The 19,385-nt window shown below is 41.4% G+C and overlaps 1 protein-coding gene across 5 annotated transcripts in view; it reads left to right on the top strand.

The window, feature by feature from the left end:
* INPP4B (inositol polyphosphate-4-phosphatase type II B) overlaps positions 1-19,385 on the top strand; it is a gene marked incomplete at its 5' end in the record, with an annotated part of 285,439 nt that overhangs the window by 245,233 nt on the left and 20,821 nt on the right. For all 5 annotated transcript variants that reach the window (XM_079989479.1, XM_079989481.1, XM_079989482.1 and 2 more), the window contains 6 exons: positions 128-300; positions 2,262-2,385; positions 4,755-4,872; positions 8,356-8,496; positions 10,024-10,121; positions 15,693-15,805. In XM_079989479.1, coding sequence (XP_079845605.1) covers positions 128-300; positions 2,262-2,385; positions 4,755-4,872; positions 8,356-8,496; positions 10,024-10,121; positions 15,693-15,805 — 767 coding nt within the window. The remainder of the gene's footprint in view (positions 1-127; positions 301-2,261; positions 2,386-4,754; positions 4,873-8,355; positions 8,497-10,023; positions 10,122-15,692; positions 15,806-19,385) is intronic.

Raw genomic sequence — 19,385 nt, 5'->3', positions numbered from 1 at the left:
AGGCACCTGACCATAGCTTAGTGTGCGTGCACAAAGAGAAAGGATTACATCTACTGATTTTTCTGCTTTGAAAAGGAGATTTTTCTCTACCTTGATCACCATTCTTGATCTCCCTCCTTTGTTACAGGTGACTGGTATGAACAACTTTATCCACTCACAGTTACGCTGAAGGACTGTATTGGAGAGGTGGTGACCAGGGCAAAGCAATCAATGTCTTTTGTTCTGCTTCAGGAGCTTGCATGTAGCTTGCCACAATGCTTAATGCTGACCCTAAGAAGAGATATTGTCTTCAGTCAAGCAGTAGGTGCTTCTTCCATTTCATAAACTTATTTGTTTTGTTTTGTTGCAGAGCTGTTGACTTAAACCGTGCCAGGTTTAACTGAGGGAGGCTTTCATTTTATTTTTGAGAAACAACTTAGCCTCCTAGAGTATAAAGGCATGTGGCTATCCCAGTGAATGGTATTCTGCCCATAGCATACAGTGGAAAAGTAGATCAGTCCTTTTCTGTCTCTACAAAAGTTGCCTTAGTGCTGCAGTACTCCACTGAGACACCAAAGGACAAGTCTCCATCTTACTACTGGTGACTCGGTCACATTTGGAAGGTGTTTGGCAAACTGCTGCTCCCTGGACTTTTTACTTTGTGTATTCAGATGCTCAAGGGCCATTCAGATATACCAGAAAATACACTATTAATCCATGGTGCAAGTACAAGAGATAGTCTTGGTTGTTTCTGCCAGTGCTTCTGAAGCCACCTCTCAGATGTTTGGTGGTGCCTCCAACCATGTCCTGACAGTAGAACACAACTGGTTTTACACAAGATCTACCCAAGCAGTCTTCAGCTGCTATTATCATTATTGTAGGCAATGCCTTAGGTGAAAACAGCAAAGATGACACCTCTATGCCACAGAAGTGGAAGCTTCCCACACTGTTGGAAAATGCATTTTAATTCAGAATACCCTTTCATGATGAACACATTTTCAGCTCCACAGGCCCTTCCTCAGGGAACAACAAAAATGTGCAAACTGTTTTGTCAATAATGCAAAATCCAATTACCCATTTTAGTCATTAATGTAAGATATTCCACATAACAGAAAAATATGGAAGCATAATACTTCCACGTTTTAAAAAGGAAACATGGTCTTCATCTGAACAGTCATGAAGTGCACAATGGTGCAATGGTGTTCTACCCATTCACAAGGGGGCTTTTTGGCTTCCCCTTCCAGCAGCAGTTGGTGTTCCTTTGGAGCAGCATATAATGAGATATTAGGAGCCTCCCATGACTGCACAGATGTGCTTTTCTGCTCATGCCGAGAGGACTTTGGATCTGGGACAACAGTAACACAGTGCAAAGATGTTTCCCTTTTTCATATCTAGACAAATGGTTTTGGTATTTTAAAATGAGATATTAAGTGCAGAACTTGTATGTTTCCATGTTTTTACAGTAATGTCATACCTGTTCTTTGTGAAATATACATATATAATGCCATAATCATTAATTCATAATGTGAAGATGTGCCTGGTGACTCTACAGACCTGATTCATTCCTAAGATGGAGCATAGGGATGTGAGCAGATAAATAGATGTTTTACAAGCCAGGAGTGTAGTTTCATGTTACACTATGCAGCAAATGAACAAATGTGCTGCTTTTGGAAACAAAATCATGTCTTACGGGATATGGTTGCACTTATACACCTATTTAGAAAACATGGTTTCAGTGTAAGGTGCAGAACAGGAGGGAAAGCACAAACTGGAGATTTGATTTCAAAAACATGAAATCAAGAAAAGTTAAATTAGTCAATTTTATCTAGTGGCAGGATAATGGTCCATTGCTCAGTGGGAGGCTTTTAATAATCCAAATATTCACTCTCTTTCCTACTGTTTGCTCATCTTCTCCTTTCAATGGCTAAATTCACATTATAAGGACAGGCTGCACACCAAAACAACTAGCTAGGCTTGATTCCTTCAGATCTCTGGAAATGCTATGATCTGTGTCAATGCCTTATTATTCTATAAAATATATGCTTGATCTAAAAACTCTTAGGGTGTTTTTAATCTGTCATGTTTCTTCTGTAGTACTATTTGAGAATAAATGCTTTAGACATATATTTCCAACATTCAGCTTCACAGACAAAAGAGTGGGACTTGGTTCAAGCTGAATTTGTGTTATTAATGCTGAGTGAATTTTGTAAATGACTCTTGTTATCTTTCTTTCTTTCTAATATAATTGGTTTCTGTTTATTTGGTTATTGTCGTTACTCTAGCTTGCTGGATTGGTCTGTGGGTTTATAATCAAATTGCACTCCAGTTTGCGGGATCAAGGCTTCCTGCAGCAGCTTCATACAGTCGGGCTAATCGTTCAGTATGAAGGGCTCCTCAGTACATATAGTAAGTGTTATACACTCAGATGGCTACATTAAAGTGTTCTAAAAAAGCTAAGAAGAATAGACAAGAGCTCTTGGTGAGGAGATCTTGGCAGTTTTGCTCCTCTCTAGTTGTCCTGCTCCTGTGGTGAGCTAAACCATAGCTTTGTTTAAGACAGAGCTTTCCAAACTCTGTGTCGCGACACGTTAGTGTGTAACTATGTCGCATGAATGCTCCCAAGCTCCTCCCAGGGCTGGAAAGGGGTTAGTTTAACCTTCAGTTTGCTAGTAAAACTGATTTACTGTGTCATGAAAAGCCTTAAAAAGTCTGTCACCTTAAAGCCTTAAAAAGTCTGTCACCAAAAGTTTGGAAAGCTCTGGTTTATGGTGATGTCCAAACCCAGGCTTATGGTTTAGTTCTCTCCAGACAAACCAAGAGCCACAAACCATTGGACTAACTTCTGTTAATGCTCATGGTTAGTCTACAGAGAACTAAACCATGAACCTGGGTTCAGATTGCACTCTTAAAACAAGCAATGTTGTTGCTCAGCATAGCAGCAGAATGACAGTGGAAGGGAGCAAAGTAGCTGCTATCTCTCCCTCTAGAAATCTGCATGTTCAAGCTAAGCCAAGCCATGGTTTGGTTTACTGTGATGTGCAGACCAGGCCATTTTGGTATTTCTGATACACAGCTGTGTGCCAATTTCTTTTATTTTTAACATTTATTGAACATTTATATATATATATATATTGTAGATATTCTCAGCTATGTTTATTTGGAAGTATAAGATCTAGCAGCAGAATGGATGGCTGAATAAACATATTTAGTACTATATTGATTATTTTATTTCAGAAGACCATTGAAGGGTGAGACAGTTTGTTGTCTTTACCTGACCTGCATTATATTGTATGTGCTTTGTTTTCTATTAACTTGGATCCAAACAGTGATTATTATTTTCTTCTATTTGCCACTGCAACTGTGGCCCTTCACACCACATTTCATGCCATTTGAAAGAGCTCCCTTGACTCTCAGGAGCAGCTTTCTTGGGAGTACAAGGGGGTGGGATTATGGAAACCAAACTCAATTTACCTCCTCTGGCTCCAGCCAGTGTGTTTTAACTGGTATAAATAGACTGATACCAGTATAAAAAGACACTACCATATTTTTTGCTCTAAAAGACTCACTTTTTCCCTCCTAAAAAGTAAGGGGAAATGTGTGTGCGTCTTATGGAGTGAATGCAGGCTGTGCAGCTATCCCAGAAGCCAGAACAGCAAGAGGGATTGCTGCTTTCCCTGTGCAGCGAATTGCTGTTCTGGCTTCTGAGATTCAGAATATTTTTTTTCTTGTTTTCCTTCTCCGAAAACAAGGTGCGTCTTGTGGTCTGGTGCGTCTTATAGAGCGAAAAATACGGTATATATGTTGTTGTCTTTACATTTGTAAACCATACTTCCAGGTTATGCGTTGGGATATACATATCTGAGTGTTACTATTCCAAGTACTTTACCATTTTATCTTGCTGATCAGAACTACTGTGTTAGGAGGGCTCTAGGCTACTAGTGTTACAGATGCAAACTGTGGCTGAATGATGTACAGTATAAATGTGCATCGTGGAGCTACTACCAGTTTTGCATGACAAACTGCCTAGATTTGTTAGACCCGAGTCTATCGCACTATCCATTGAATTAAACTTGCTTACTATTTCAGAAGCATTGATAATTCCCTACTTTTGCTTTACAACTGAGCTAGGAGTGCCCCGATGAATAAACTATGGGTGACATCCAAAAATGTGACAGCAGACTTCTCCCCTCCCCCAATCTGCTCCAGGGAGCTTCTCAACTTTCCAGACCACTGGTGGTTGGACACTGTTAGATTTCACTTTGTGTTTGCTACTGTGAATAAGCATCCTTAACAGGCAAACAAAATGGAAATATTATAATAAGCTCCATGAAAAGAGCAGTCGATAACTGCATAAGCTCTTGCATAATTAAATCTATTGTCTATGTGACTGGCTTTTGCATCATAACACTTGTGGTTACATCTGTTGTTCTGGTTAAAAAACTTCTTATGGATAAAATCCTATATGTGAAATATCCATCAGTAATTCAGACCTGCAATTCATACACGTGATGCTGGCTTTGTGGGAAAGCAGAAATATCCATGGAAGGTACAGGGCAGATTTTACATAGTCCTAATCAAAATTTTAAAAATTGGAACAGGCATATTTGTGCAGATACATGGTCAATGTGGAAATAACAGATTAACATATGACATTGGCTCTGAAGCTTAGGAACTCTTTTCTTACATGTTGTTAAAATTGAAATAGACCAGTTAGAGCTTGTCTGTCATATTTTTCTTTTCATTCTATTTTGTAATTTAATTTTCATTCTCTGAAGGTGAAGAAATTGGAATGCTAGAAGACATGGCTGTGGGAATATCAGATTTACAAAAAGTCATGTTTAAAATAACTGAAGCCAAATCAGATGACCTCTTGCCTATTATAACTGGAAGGCGGTGAGTGTTATCTGTTTCCTGAAACAAAGGCATAACATTATGCTGCGCCAGAAAAATCAAATGGAAACTCATCTAATGCTTTTTCTAGCTGCTCTGCAAATGTATTTGTGTAACTATGATTTGTAACAGATGGACAGAATGGGATATAAATGCCCTGAAGAGGCTTGTAAAGATAATAGTCTTCTGGAATATATCAGTATTTGTAAGAGAAATAGATAGTTGTATAAAGCACTGCCACTCTCCTCTGGTATTGAAATCCTTGCATATTTATTGAAGAATGGCATTTTCTTACCAGCTTTTTGCCTGTGTATACAAAACACCCTTTACACAGAAGTGTAAGAGAACTTTTTTTTAAAGTTATTTTCCCAAGAGAGTTGGGAGTGTTTATGTCAAAACACCCACCCAACCAGGGTTGCTACCACTAGCCAATCCTGCCAACTCCTTTGCCAACCAACCTTGCACCACACCTGGGCAACCTTTACCCCTGAGCAACCAACACCCCCCCCCCTTTACACCTCATGCGCCTGCTCACCCCTCCCCTCCCCACACAGCTTACACCAACCCATTTTAAATGATAGAGGAGGTGCTTCAGAGTGCAGTTTCCTGAAGCACCTCCCCCTCCATGAAACCTTCCTGCACCCATGTTTAACTGAGCGTGGGTGCTTCACAGAGTAGATTAGCAAACTGCTTTGTGAAATGCCTCCCCCTCCATTAAACAGCTTGCCTGTGCTGCCTGCCACTCTGTTGTCATGCTGGAGTTTGTATGGCCACCATGGTGTGGCTTTGTGAACAGCAGTGCTACAACAGCCTTTCGTTTTTGTGTACAAGGGAAGGTGTTTTTTAGTTGAAGCCTTGCCATCCCATTGAAACCTTGTGTAATATTTTTAGTAGTTAATTGGCTGTGCTTGAATGATAACTTAACAGTGACTGAGAGCCCAGGAATTCTGGCTGCTTAACGGCTGCCTTGTTTGGTTTTGTTTTTAAAATCAGCCTCTTGCATTTATCTTGACCATCTTAAAATGTCATTGAAATAATAATACATTCAATCCCATCTATACATTCCTGTTTGCAAGGCTGGGTAAACGAGATTATTAGGTCTGTTTTCTTTGCAGCAATGGATAGAATTAGTTCTATATAAGTATTAGCAATATGCCTATCCTAGAAAAAAGAGAGACCAAACATTGAGATGTTTATAATGACAATATCAGTGTGAATGCTAGCCAAAGTCAGGGAAGCTGTAGTGATACAAAGTTCTTTAGAACTTACTTTTTATCAAGTGGGATAAAATAACCTAAGCAAAAAATACTTAACAAATCTGTCAGTTGAAAACATTAATGTGTAACAAAATTTATATTTTTAAAAAGAAAAGCAAAACGTATACATTATCCAGAACTGCGTATGTAAATACACAGATACCATCACTTAAGTTCATCGGATAAACATAGGTTTATCTTCCCTGGCAGGATGATATTTTTATGTTGAGACTTCAATCTTTAGTATTTCTCTCACAAATTTTGACTTTGTACAGTTTTCCTCTCTGGAAATGTTCCACCTGCTTCTGGCAGTATCTCACTTGGACACCAGATTCCCTGCAGATCGAAGAAACTTGTTAGAACAATGACAATGCCTTTGCTTTTTAATTCCACACTTTACTACATTAGGAAACTCTTCTGCAAGTGCAAAAACATTGATTCCTATCATTATAGGATATAAGAAACCATACAAGATAAAAGAAGCAATAAGAATACAATTAAAAATCAAATAATATCAAGCACAGAACATTAAAACTACCACAACAGGGAATCACAGGTGGGCAGAGTATTGTTGCACTCATGCCCTGCTTGCAGTATTCCCTTTGGCATTTGGTTGGTCACCATGAGAACAAGTTGGCTGGACTAGATGGGCCATCATCCGCTTGATGCAGGAGGCTCTTTTTCCTTTTTTATTATTTCTGGTGTTTTGGAAAATGATTGTTTGCTATTGCATGTGACCGTGGCAAACTGTGGTTTGATCAAACCATGCCTTCCTACAAACCAGCAAGGAAGAAGGGAGTGCATTAGACTAAGGCATATCATTGTCATTAGCACAGTGGCGTAGCGTGGGTTGTCAGCACCCGGGGCAAGGCAAGTAATTTGCGCCCCCTAACCCGTGGATTTGCGCCCCCTAACCCGTGGATTTGCCCTAACCCCAGATGTTGCGCCCGGTGCGGCCGGCCCCCCCTGCACCCCCCACGCTACGCCACTGCATTAGCATGACACCAAGCCATGGTTTGGCATTATATGTGGATGTAGGAAGAGTTTTTGTAACTCTGTAGAAAGCGCTTCAAAAGTTTGTGTGCCCTCATTTTAATGCTAGACAAGCAGTAAGAAGGCTAAAAGCCTTTTCTCATTTTTAAAATTTTTTACTTATTAATCCTTTTTCCCACTTCAGTGAAAAAGTAATTATAAAGAAACAGTTTGTAATTAAATTTCTGATCCGATTGTTGTATAAATTTGCATGCTTTTAAGAAATAAAGAAAATTTTGATATCTTGACATTCTGAGGTTAAGACTTCGCCAATCACGAATGAAATGTGATTTCTAGATTTAGCTTTAGCGTATTACATTCAAACCAAGGGAGGTTAGTAATTTAAATCCACGTTTTCTAAATATGTTTTAAGATACAGACAGGCTGCTAGTGTGTACTGGCTTTTTCTAAGTTAGTTTCATTTTGAGAGAGTCTTGTATCATAAGCAGAATGCCAGTTGAGCTGCTAGCAATGCCATGTGAAGAGCTGTGAGTAATACTCCTTTGTTCGTTAAGCAATGAGAGGCAGACAAGAGACAAATGGCAATGAAAGCTACTGGGCAGATGGAGTTGAATTCCAGTAATCCAGAAGAGGTACTATAGCTTTGTGCTCAGAGATGGAACATTGCCCCCCCCACCCAATACTTTTGAAGTCAGAACAGGAAGTGTGCCTGGAAGCAGAATGCTAAAAGTGTCAGCTCTGTTGGGATGACCTTCATCAATAGTTTTTATCTTTTGGGGACCCAGGTCCCACCTTTAACCCCAACATGCATTTTGAGACCCATTTGTTGCATTTTTATGAGATGTTTGTAAGGTGGTAGTGTTGCTGTTGTGACCCACCTTAAATCAAGCCATGACCCAGCAGTGGTTGCCATCCCATCCAGGTGGCCAGTAATCTACAGGACAGTTTTCAACATCTTTTCAGGTTCTTTTTCAGGGACTGCAAGAGACCTAGAAAGGATCAGCTTTCCATTTATGTTTCTGATTTAGGGCAGTGGCACCAAAAAAGTGCTCGCGCTCTCTCCCTCTTTTGGTTTATTTGAATTTGGTTAGGCTCCAGTACTTTTCATGATTTAGGAATATGTCCTCTGCCTCTTACATAAAGTTTATGTTGCCCAAGTGTAATTTAAACAACAACAACACCCAGAATTTTTCACTTACACATTGCACAAATCAGTCTTATTCTTTTGCTTTCCTAGGGGACATTATGTAATAGAAATCAAGCTCCCAGGAAAGATGTTTGAGCTGCTTCCACAAGAGATTAAAGAAGGGAAACTGCTCCATGTATATCCAGTTCTCTTTAATGTAGGAATCAATGAACAGCAAACACTCGCGGAGAGGTAAGTCATCAGGATTACGTTTCAGTTCTTGGGTATTTTGAACGAGACCACACAGCCTTTCTAAAGCTGCCCACCCATGGAGTAATAGGATAATTGCCTAGGAGACCAGACTACAGAGGGTACCAAGGTGCCAAACACAGCATTTTTTGCCTCGTAGCCCATACAATGCAGGATGGCTGCTTGGTGCCAGAAAGTGAGACTTGTCTTTAACTGGAGGTGCAAAGGAGGCAAGTTCTCATTGTTTCTTGGTTTTAAAAAGTCATAAACAGTCTTCAGTAGCACAGCACAAATACCACAGGTGCCTACCCTTCTAATATGCAAAATGCAAGCTAATTCTACTACTGTAAAAGGTGACACAGGAAAAACAAAAACTTGATTGTAAGACTCATGAGTGGTTAGAATGGTGTGCCATCCCATGCTGTCTGTCACAAAGGCTTTAAATCCAAAAACCTTCCTCTGGTGATTCTGCTTTTTTTTTTTTTTTTTTTTTTTTGTTAAAACAGCTACAAATAATTTAAATTCCCTAAATAATACAGCTACCCTCTGATACTTCCACAAGAAATGTCCTTTCGGCAGGGCCTCAGCAGAATGGCAAGCTGCACTCTGCCTCCTACCTCCATTCATGCAATGTTTTTGTACTTTTTGGTACTTTTGTATCGGTACAGGAAAATAGCACATCCTACACTTCATTACCTTTGGGGCTTTTAAAAATTCGGCGAATTCTGCAGTATTCATTTTGAATGTGGATTTCATTTTGACCATAGCTGACTCAGAATTAAGTACTACGGATTTTACAAGACTTTACTCTCAAGTAAATACAGTAAATATGCTGAAGCTTTAATTGTATATTGTAACATTTAGTTTACAATATAATAATGTTCAAATTCAGCACTGTGGTTCAATGAGGCCAGAATCATACACCTGCATTTTGACATGAGAACCCTATGTTCAAACCTACTGCTAAATAACAATGCAGTCTGTGTCTATTTAATGTAAGTCTCATAGAGTTCAATGGAAATCACAAGCCCATGAGCATAGAATTGCAGCCTGAGTGGCATGTGAGCTAGTTTCCATTTCTGAACCTTTCAGGGCCTTTAGGGAAACAGAACACACTTTGTTCTCGAATTAGGAAGTTGTAATTAAATGGTGTGCTCACAAAATGATTGATGATATAAAATAATAATACAGTGGTACCTCGGGTTACATACGCTTCAGGTTACATACGCTTCAGGTTACAGACTCTGCTAACCCAGAAATAGTACCTCAGGTTAAGAACTTTGCTTCAGGATGAGGACAGAAATCGTGCAGCGGCAGCAGGAGGTCCCATTAGCTAAAGTGGTGCTTCAGATTAAGAACAGTTTCAGGTTAAGAACAGACCTCCAGAACGAATTAAGTTCTTAACCTGAGGTACAACTGTATTAATTCAGAGCTGAGGTGGTTGTTTCCTGTTCCATTTCTTTGGGTGGAAAATGTCTGCTTGTGCAGAAATGCTGCTTCTTTGCCAATTGGTCTTCTGTGATTGCTTAGGTTTGGAGATACCTCTTTGCAAGAAACTGTTAACCAGGAAAATCTGGAGCTGCTGAAAGAGTATTACAAGCTGTTCACAGAAAAAATGCCTCCTGATTGTAAGTATTTAAAAATGTCTGTCTTGGTTCGTTAATCATGTTGAAGTTGTTATGCTTAAATGTTATTCATATGAAGTTATTTACATTCATTTATAAGTGTATGAATCTCAATATAAGCCTAATGGTGGGTTTATTTATTATTTATTTAATTACAAATTCTGGGTTGCAAATACTGCCCTGTTATTCTCCCAAATCCTCTTCGCTTGAAATAAAATTTCCCACTGGTATCAGTGGAAATTGGCTTAAGGATTAGATAGGATAATATTGAAACCATGTTTCCATAGATGTTCTGTTGCCCTAATTGAAAAATTATTCTCTACAGTTTATCCTCGGGTGTCTTGATTATGCTGATTAAAATGATTATAGCAATGCAAGTCATTGTTTTCTTCTGATGTGTCCTGGTGTGTGGCATTGCTGGTCTGGGTAATCTACAGACTTGAGCCCTTAAGTTGTTATTTCAATTAACTTTTTCAAAATTGAAAGTGCATAGCTCCTTCCTTTCTAGTAACCTGCATTGCCTTCTTACTTCACTGTAAGGGATGCGGGTGGCGCTGTGGTCTAAACCACTGAGCCTCGTGGGCTTATTGATTAGAGGGTCGGCAGTTCAAATCTGCGCTACGGGGTGAGCTTTCATTGCTCTGTCCCAGCTTCTGCCAACCTAGCAGTTTGAAAGCACCCCAATTCAAGTAGATAAATAGGTACCAATGTGGCGAGAAGGTAAATGGCATTTCCGTGCGCTCTGGTTTCTGTCACGGTGGCCCATTGCACCAGAAGCTATTTAGTCATGCTGGCCACATGACCCGGAAAGCTGTCTGTGGACAAACGCTGGCTCCCTCGGCCTGAAGCGAGATGAGCACCACAACCCCACAGTCACCTTTGACTGGACTTAACCATCCAGGGGTCCTTTACCTTTATCTTTTTACCTTTTTTTTACCTCTTTTATATTTGCTGCTGCAAGTCTTGGCATTGTTGCTCCTTCCAGATCTGCAACTCTAAGGTCTCTTCTGCATCTCCCTTGAAAATGCATTTAAACACCAATAATCTCTAAATTGGCTGCAACCACCTTGGAAAGAGATCTTGCATGTGTTAAAGCCATGGAAGGAAGGCAGCACTGTTATACAGACCAACCAGCTGCCACCTCTCTTTAGCCCACGTTGAAGATCTGTGCTATTTTGGCATAGATGGGAAGGGATGGGCAGGGGAGGGCAGCAGCATAGCTAAACTCCCTCTCTCTGCTTGCGGATCCTCGAGTTTGTTGATGATCCCCACAGCCAAAAAAAATGCAGGGTGGGGGAAGATGTGTGGTTTAGCTCTAGCCCAAAACCTGAAGTAAGGAAGGGAAAGAGAGCCAAAGTAAGTTCAGTGCTGCAATCCAGCTTTTGCTCCCTTGCTGAAATCCAAGCCCCACTTACATGGAAATATGCCCTACTGAATTTGATAGGATTTAGTTCTAAGTAGACGTAGTAAGGACAGTTCTGTAAGGTGGTAATTTGCCCAATTAAAAGCCCCTCTTCACCCAGACCAATCTGACTGAATTTACCTGATCCAGGTCCTGCCTAAAAAATCCTCAAAGCGGTCATCTCTCTCTCTCTCTCTCAGAACCTGTCACCTAGCAATACTGCTGACCAGGCTTGCAATGTCGTAATAGCCTTGAACTTGGACTGTCACAGTCACAGAATACTTTTCCCTTCGAAACATAAACAGACATAAATACATCATTTCTCCACAAGGGGTCACAGTGAGCTTGACCTCATCTGTTGATGAGGTTGCACCACGTCCAGATTTTTTGTGTGGCTGGGAGACATTATATCAGAGGGTTTTTATTGGTGCAGGTAGCTAACTGCCACAACTGCTTAGAGCATTTTCCCCCCTGTTGATTGTAGTTCCTATATACAACTGGCTTGTTTATGGGACCTTTTTTCTAATACACATTAGTGCTTTGTATTTCTTCACGACACCGGAACAAATTTATAGCATACCTGTATTATGTAAACTAATATTTATTTGATCCTGAAATGATTTAACTGTTGAACTCAGGGAAATAGGACTATCAGTTCTTCAAGAGTTGCAAAACGATTCGTTTTCTGTCGTCAGAATATGAACGTAACTTTTATTGTGAGTGGAGTGAGAGCTTTAGGTGACAAAGGCTGTATTTTGGCTGCTTTATAGTAGTTGCAAACACTGTCATGATATTCAGTTCATTGAACTAAGATTCTCTATGTCTGCTTCCTAACATTTGTATTCTGTCTAAGTGCCTGAACACCCCAGAAAAAAAATATAATCTTAGGCTGTGTTCACATTACTATTGGCTCTAGCATTCTCCCACCACTGGTGTTTGAAGCTGTGTACACATGATGCTAACCACAATCCATCTCTATCCTGGAATTTACTGAGAAATATTGCTGTCTGATGCATTTTCTCTTAAACCAGCTTCCACTGATCCTGAGAATGTAAGCCACATTCACTTTGCAGTTAAGGTTTAGCTGAGGTGTGTACATTTGAGATAGCAGGTGCACACGTGCAGATAACAGCTTCATGATCAGGAGATGAGAGGTTGCCGGTATGGGGAAATCAAACAGCTATTGTGCTTTGAGTGAAGACATCCCCACACCATCTCTGGTGTGACAGCAAAGTGCAAAAGTGACTTGAAATGTGGGCGGGCGTTTGTGGCCTCACTACATTTTAAATTGTGAATATGTACATAACCCCAGTCATAGAAAAGCAGTCTTCAGAATCTGGCTGCTTGATTTCTTTTTGGGTGAGATAGCCTATTACTTCACGTGTTGCTTCTCTTGGAAACATATGCCAGGTTTGCACCCTAACCATCCCTGGCACAACTGAAACTCTGATTGTGCCTATGAGCAATGTGGGCAGACTACGAAGGCTTCATTTTTTAAAATGTCATTATTCAACAGGAACTTATTTATACCGTGGTTTTAAGTGCAGTGCAGCATTTTTCCAGATTCATGCCTTCATTATTGTTGTTGCTTTAAATTGCCTCCTTGCTGTGACATGACAGGTGACTCAATTCTTTGTGAGTTCATTTGTGCGATAGAACCAAGCATGCATTTCCTTGCAGCGAAGAGAGTAATTACACTGCACATAGGCTTCTGGGCTTTTGCTTGCTGAGATCTTCAGCAGCCACTGGAATTAGTGCTAATCAGGCTGAACTTTTTTATCTATAAAAAAAAACCCAAAACAAAACCATGACAGTTAATCAGAAAATTATTTTCTTCTGCTTTTGCTATGTTCTGACTTTGATATTTGAAACAGCCATATATATAATCTGAAAATCAGTGGAAAGGTAAGTGCTATATAAAGGACCCTCTCAGCCTGAAGCTAGAATAATGAATGCAGTAGCCTTAGAGCAGGCTTTTGCTTTATTCTCTGCCTGTATGCAGCCATAGCATAAATATATTATAAAGATTCTCAGCATTTCCAAATGAATCTGCAATTATTTGTACCTCTTGCCCAAAAAATCAGTATGCATATCGAACTTCTGAGGGCCAAATGTGGCATGATATGAGAGATCATTACAGTCGTACCTTAGAAGTCGAACCAAATCCATTCCGGAAGTCCGTTCAACTTCCAGAATGTTCAAAAACCAAAGTGTGGCTTCTGATTGGCTGCAGGAAGCTCCTGCAGCCAATTGGAAGCCACTGAAGCCCCGTCAGACTTCCGTGGATAAAGCATCCTTTATGAAGACTGGCCACCAGAACTGTACACAGCATTCCAAGTGTCGTCACACTGCAATGGCATTATGAAACTGGCAGTTTTATTTTTAATCTCTTTCCTAATTATCCCTAAAATGAAATTCACCTTTTTCACAGCTGCTACATACAGAGTCTACATCTTCCTCACACTGTGACCACAATATCTTGTTTCTGCTCAGTTAACTCGAGACCCCATGAACGTATATGTAAAAGTATGGGGGCTTTTTTTATCCCAATGTGCATCACTTCATACTTGCTTTCATTGAATTGCATTTGCCTTGTTACTGCCCATTCACCCACTTTGGTGAGATCCTTTTGGAGTTCTGTACAATCCCTTTTTGTTTTAACCTCCCTGAACAATTTGACATCATCAGCAAACTTGGGCGCCTCACTGCTTACTCTTACAAACAAATTAAATACCACAGGTCCCAATACCAGTCCATGAGGGATTGCATTTTCTATATCCCTCCATTGTAGGAACTGTCCATTTATTCCTACTCTCTGCATCCTGTTCCTTAACAAAATACTGATCCATTAGAGGACCTCTCTTATGCCATGACTGCTAAGCTTACCTAGGACATTTGGTGAGGGGGGTTATTTAAAACTTTTTGAAAGCCTAAGTAAAAAGGTAAAGGTAAAGGACCCCTGACAATTAAGTCCAGTGGCAGACGACTCTGGGTTGCGGCGCACATCTCACTTTATTGGCCGAGGGAGCCAGCGTACAGCTTCCGGGTCATGTGGCCAGCATGGTTAAGCTGCTTCTGGCGAACCAGAGCAGTGCACAGAAATGTCATTTACCTTCCCTCTGGTGTGGTACCTATTTATCTACTTGCACTTCATGCTTTTGAACTGCTAGGTTGGCAGGAGCACGGACCGAGCAACAGGAACTCACCCCGTCGCAGACACTGCCGGCACGCAAGCACCCTGCAACCGCCTCTTCCTTTACATCCTCCCTCTTCACCTTGGCTCCCCCTTCCACTCACCTTCTCCACCTCTCGCCAATTTCTGACGGATGCGCACAACAAGGCTCCGTCTCTTCCTTTCTTGTGGAAAGAGCTCGGAGGGGTGGGGGGAGGGGAGAGAGAGAGAGCGGCCCCAACCTTGTGGCCAGATCGCCACTGCGGAGCCAGCAGAGAGAGCTCCGGACTGCAGGAAAGCATCTGGAGCCTTCCCGCTGGCAGGGATAACCCTGGTGTGGAGGCGCGCAGGCACCAAGCCCCCGCTCCGCCTCGCACTACATCCCCGGACTCTCTGGCGCCCTCCAAACCTTGGCGCCCTAGTTCCCCGCACCACTATCAATGGTAAAGACGTCCCTGGTCCTAGAAGAAGACAAAGCAGATTCCACAAGCCTGGGATTTGCTCCAGCTTGCCAGATATTTAAAAGGAAATTCCTAGCAGGCTTGCTAGCCTGCATTTATTATTTACTTGAAATAAACTTGTGCATAAATTTATGGTGGTTCTGTACTTTCCATTAGCCCCTCTTTTCTCTCTTTTTCCTTATTGCTGCTTTGCTCTTTGCACATCCTGCAATTATGCAAAGTGCAGCACAAGGAGCAGATAACAGACCAGAGGCAGAAGTGCAACAGGTTATGGAATCGGCCCTCTTACCATTTCATATAGAGGCACTGAAGATGCTTGGAACTTCAGAAAAAAGCTCTTAGATAGCAGGGGCTGTGTGAACAAGCAGAAACCTGTTTGGTCAGTCATTAAAAGACGGCATTGCTGTGTTTGAGGAAAATCCTCATGCATTCAAAATGAGACTTTAACTATAGCAGCTTTACTTTCCTGAGGAAATCCTTGACTCAGCATAGCCATTATCACACGCTCTATTTCTTCTTCTTCTTCTTCTTCTTCCCAGGCCTACCACATTTTCAAGAACAGAATGACTTAAAAGGATTACTAGAAAATCTCCATCAAAATATTCAGGCTAAAAAAAGAAAGAATGTAGAAATCATGTGGCTGGCTGCAACGGTAAGAAACCTCATTTTAAAGCAATTCGTTTAATTTTGTTCTGACTTGTTGAAATGAACTTTGGCAAGAGAATGCGAATAAGGGAAGCTTAGCAGCTTGCTGCTGGTGGTGGTGGTGGGGACTCGGATGACATCTGCAAGTGACTCATGAAGCCTTTTAATGCCCAAAGTACTTTATTAAATTTGCATCTTTCCATAAAACTATTGGGATGCGGGTGGTGCCGTGGGTTAAACCACAGAGCCTAGGACTTGCCGATCAGAAGGTCAGCGGTTTGAATCCCCGCGATGGGGTGAGCTCCCGTTGCTCGGTCCCTGCTCCTGCCAACCTAGCAGTTCGAAAGCACATCAAAGTGCAAGTAGATAAATAGGTACCACTATGGCGGGAAGGTAGAAATCATTTTCTCAGAGGACAGTAGGCATCATCATGGATGCAGTTCCTATAACCAGGAACATATTGTAGCCCCAACTTTACTACAGCTCTGACTCAGAACAGTATGTAACTTGTATGCTTACTGTACTGTATAGCAATCTGACGCTGAAAAATATCCACAACTACATTTGGAGGGGGGGAGTAGTCCTTGTATCAGTAGGACTCTTCACATTTGAAAATGCGTGTGCAGTGTCTCTTGAGGGGAATGAGGTCAGGCTTCCTGTACATAGAACAGCTCCTCATTTCTTAGCCTAGACCAGAGATGGGGAATCTGTGGCTCTCCAAATGTTGTTGGACTACACTTCCCATCATTCCAGACTATGCCCCATGCCAACTGGAGCTGATACTGAATAGCAGCTGGAAAGCCACATGTTCCCATCCTTGGTCTATACCCTGCAAACTTATGAATCTCATTTTCTAGGTCCCTGGCACCATACATCTTCAGTCCATGACAAATGTTGCAAATTCTCGAAGATACGTTTATGTAGACATTCATACATTAGTCTTTGCACATCATTTCCATTTCTTTGTTGAAGAATTTGGATTTGGGGGCTCAGGAAGGTCCCAACTCAGGAATAGGATTTAAAGAAGCTAGGTAAACAAAAATGGCTAGAGATAATAATGATGATGATGATGATGATGATGGTGATGATGGAGGACCCCCTTGGACTAGATCTTTGAGGCCCTGGTTTGCAGGCTTGCAATCATTGTCTATTACTCCATATGAATGAATAGCAGTATATTCATCCTATCATATAAATTCATATTTATGGAAAGCAAAATGTTAAGCTTTTACTTTTGTAGAAGCTGACTGGCCCTGGGCACAATGCAAAAACATAACACTGCTTGGTTATTTGTTTTCATGAACTTGACACCACTAACACATACATTTAGGCAGTTAACATTCTCTAATTGGGTAATTAAGGATGTAGATATTTTCCTGACAGAGGCCCCACAAATCTCCTGTGTATAAATTAATTGTGTTTCTTTTCTTGGCGATTTTCACTGGATTAACTGCTGATTGCAATAGCAGATATGAAAACAAAACAATTGCAATATCGTGAACGGACCTCTGAAAATCTGATAGGTGCATACCCTCCAAGATCCTACATTTTTGGCTCCCACTCTCTCATGCAAGTCCAATTTCCCCCCCTGCCCGCTCCTCCCTCTCTATCAAATTTTCCCCTTGAAGGGGCAGATTCGTGTGTCTCTCCACACACAGACACACCATGCCCCATCCGGACCAACCCCCCAGCCCATTTCCTCTCTTCCTCTCTGCACTCACTTTGCAGGACTTCTCACCCCTCACTAATATACTTTCATGTTAGTGAAAGTACATCAGTTATTGCGGACCTACGACATGGAGCAAGAACAGGTTAATGAAAAGGTGGTAAAATGGATTCAAAATTTTAGATGGGGAAAATTCCAGTGTTTTGTTTGGGAGAAAGCTTTGAATGACAGGTTCTCCCTACACTCCACGTACGCCTCCCAATACTGGTTGCTGGAATTACAGGTGGGCAAAGTGCTGTTACGCTCGTGCCCAGCTTGCGAATTTCCCACAGGCCTCCGGCTGGCCAATGGTGAGAACAGGATGCTGAACTAGATGGGCCTGATCCAGCAGACTTGTATAATGTTCTAGAAATTTAAGCGTTTTGGGTGGTAGCGGCAATCTCAAAACTGAAAGGGTTGCCTTCCCCAGAACTAGCAATTTCCCATTTACTCATTTTCCTTGCTAAGTAAGCAAGTTATACGGAAGGATTATGAAACAAGCGCATCTCCGTGTACAGTGGTACCTCGGGTTAAGTACTTAATTCCTTCTGGAGGCCCGTTCTTAACCTGAAACTGTTCTTAACCTGAAGACCACTTTAGCTAATGGGGCCTCCCGCTGCCACTGCATGATTTCTGTTCTCATCCTGAAGCAAAGTTCTTAACCCGAGGTTAAGAGAGTCTGTAACCTGAAGCGTTTGTAACCTGAGGTACCACTGTACATTCCAACAGCCAGTTTCTTTTCCAACTCCTGCTGACTTCTGCAACCACCAAATAGCAGGAATCGTTTGGCATGACACTGTTTATTCTTGACGGAACTTCATTGCATTCCATTGCTGCTGAATTTGGACAAGTTGCAAAAATCTAGCTTACTAAAACTAGTGGTGGCAGCAAAGACTATTTCATGTTTGATGTTTTCAAGAAATGCAGTTCAGCTGGCTTTCTACAACTCGGAAACTGCAAACATCATTGCTCATTGGGGAATGGTTGTCCACCAACTAGGTGACTATTGCTTAGGTAGTGACATGTTTTCCCATGCCTTTTTATCCCTTTAAAAGAGTAAAACCCAAAGTACATTTTATATTGCTTTTCCCCTGAGTGTCTCAGCTTCCCTGTCCTCCGTTTTTTTGTTCTGTTGCCAAAACCTTTATTCTTCGACATCTGTTCTGTCCGATTCTCATCCCTTTGAAGTTTCATGTTTTAATTTAGAAAGCTTAATCAGGAAGCCTTTAGTGGTGCTGATTTGGACCTCATTTTAAAATAGAAGCACAAACTTCAAAGGGTATAAAATATAAATGCACATGCATTTAATATATGCCAGTCAAAAGCATAGCAGATTCACCACCGCTTACTGTAGTGACATCTCATATGGAGCTAACTAGCATATAAAAATTAAGAGAGTTGGTAGAGCACACTGCCGAAATGTCTTTGGCGCAGCTGCTGTTCTCTGGATGTGCTTGAATTCTGATTATATAATCCTCTTTCTCTTATACATTCCATTCTCAGAAGAGCAATTCTGATACTGGTGCTGTGGTCTAACCCACTGAGCCTCTTGGGCTTGCTGATCGGAAGGTCAGCGGTTCGAATCCCCGCAACGGGGTGAGCTCCCATTGCTCTGTCCCAGCTCCTGCCAACCTAGCAGTTTGAAAGCACGCCAGTGCAAGTAGATAAATAGGTACCGCTGTGGTGGGAAGGTAAATGGCATTTCTGTGCACTCTGGCACTCGTCATGGTCCTCCACGCGCCAGTAGCAGTTTAGTTATGCTGGCCACTTGACCCAGTAAACTGTCTGTGGACAAATGCTGGCTCCAACTGCCTGAAGGCAAGATGAGCACCGTAACCCCATCCAGGGGTCCTTTACCTTTACCTTTTTACCTTACTTACTT

Source organism: Podarcis cretensis, assembly GCF_951804945.1.
Source record: "Podarcis cretensis genome assembly, chromosome: 9".
NCBI lineage: Eukaryota > Metazoa > Chordata > Lepidosauria > Squamata > Lacertidae > Podarcis > Podarcis cretensis.
The sequence above is the reverse complement of the archived record's forward strand: the minus strand, read 5'-3'. Positions and strand labels throughout refer to the sequence as shown.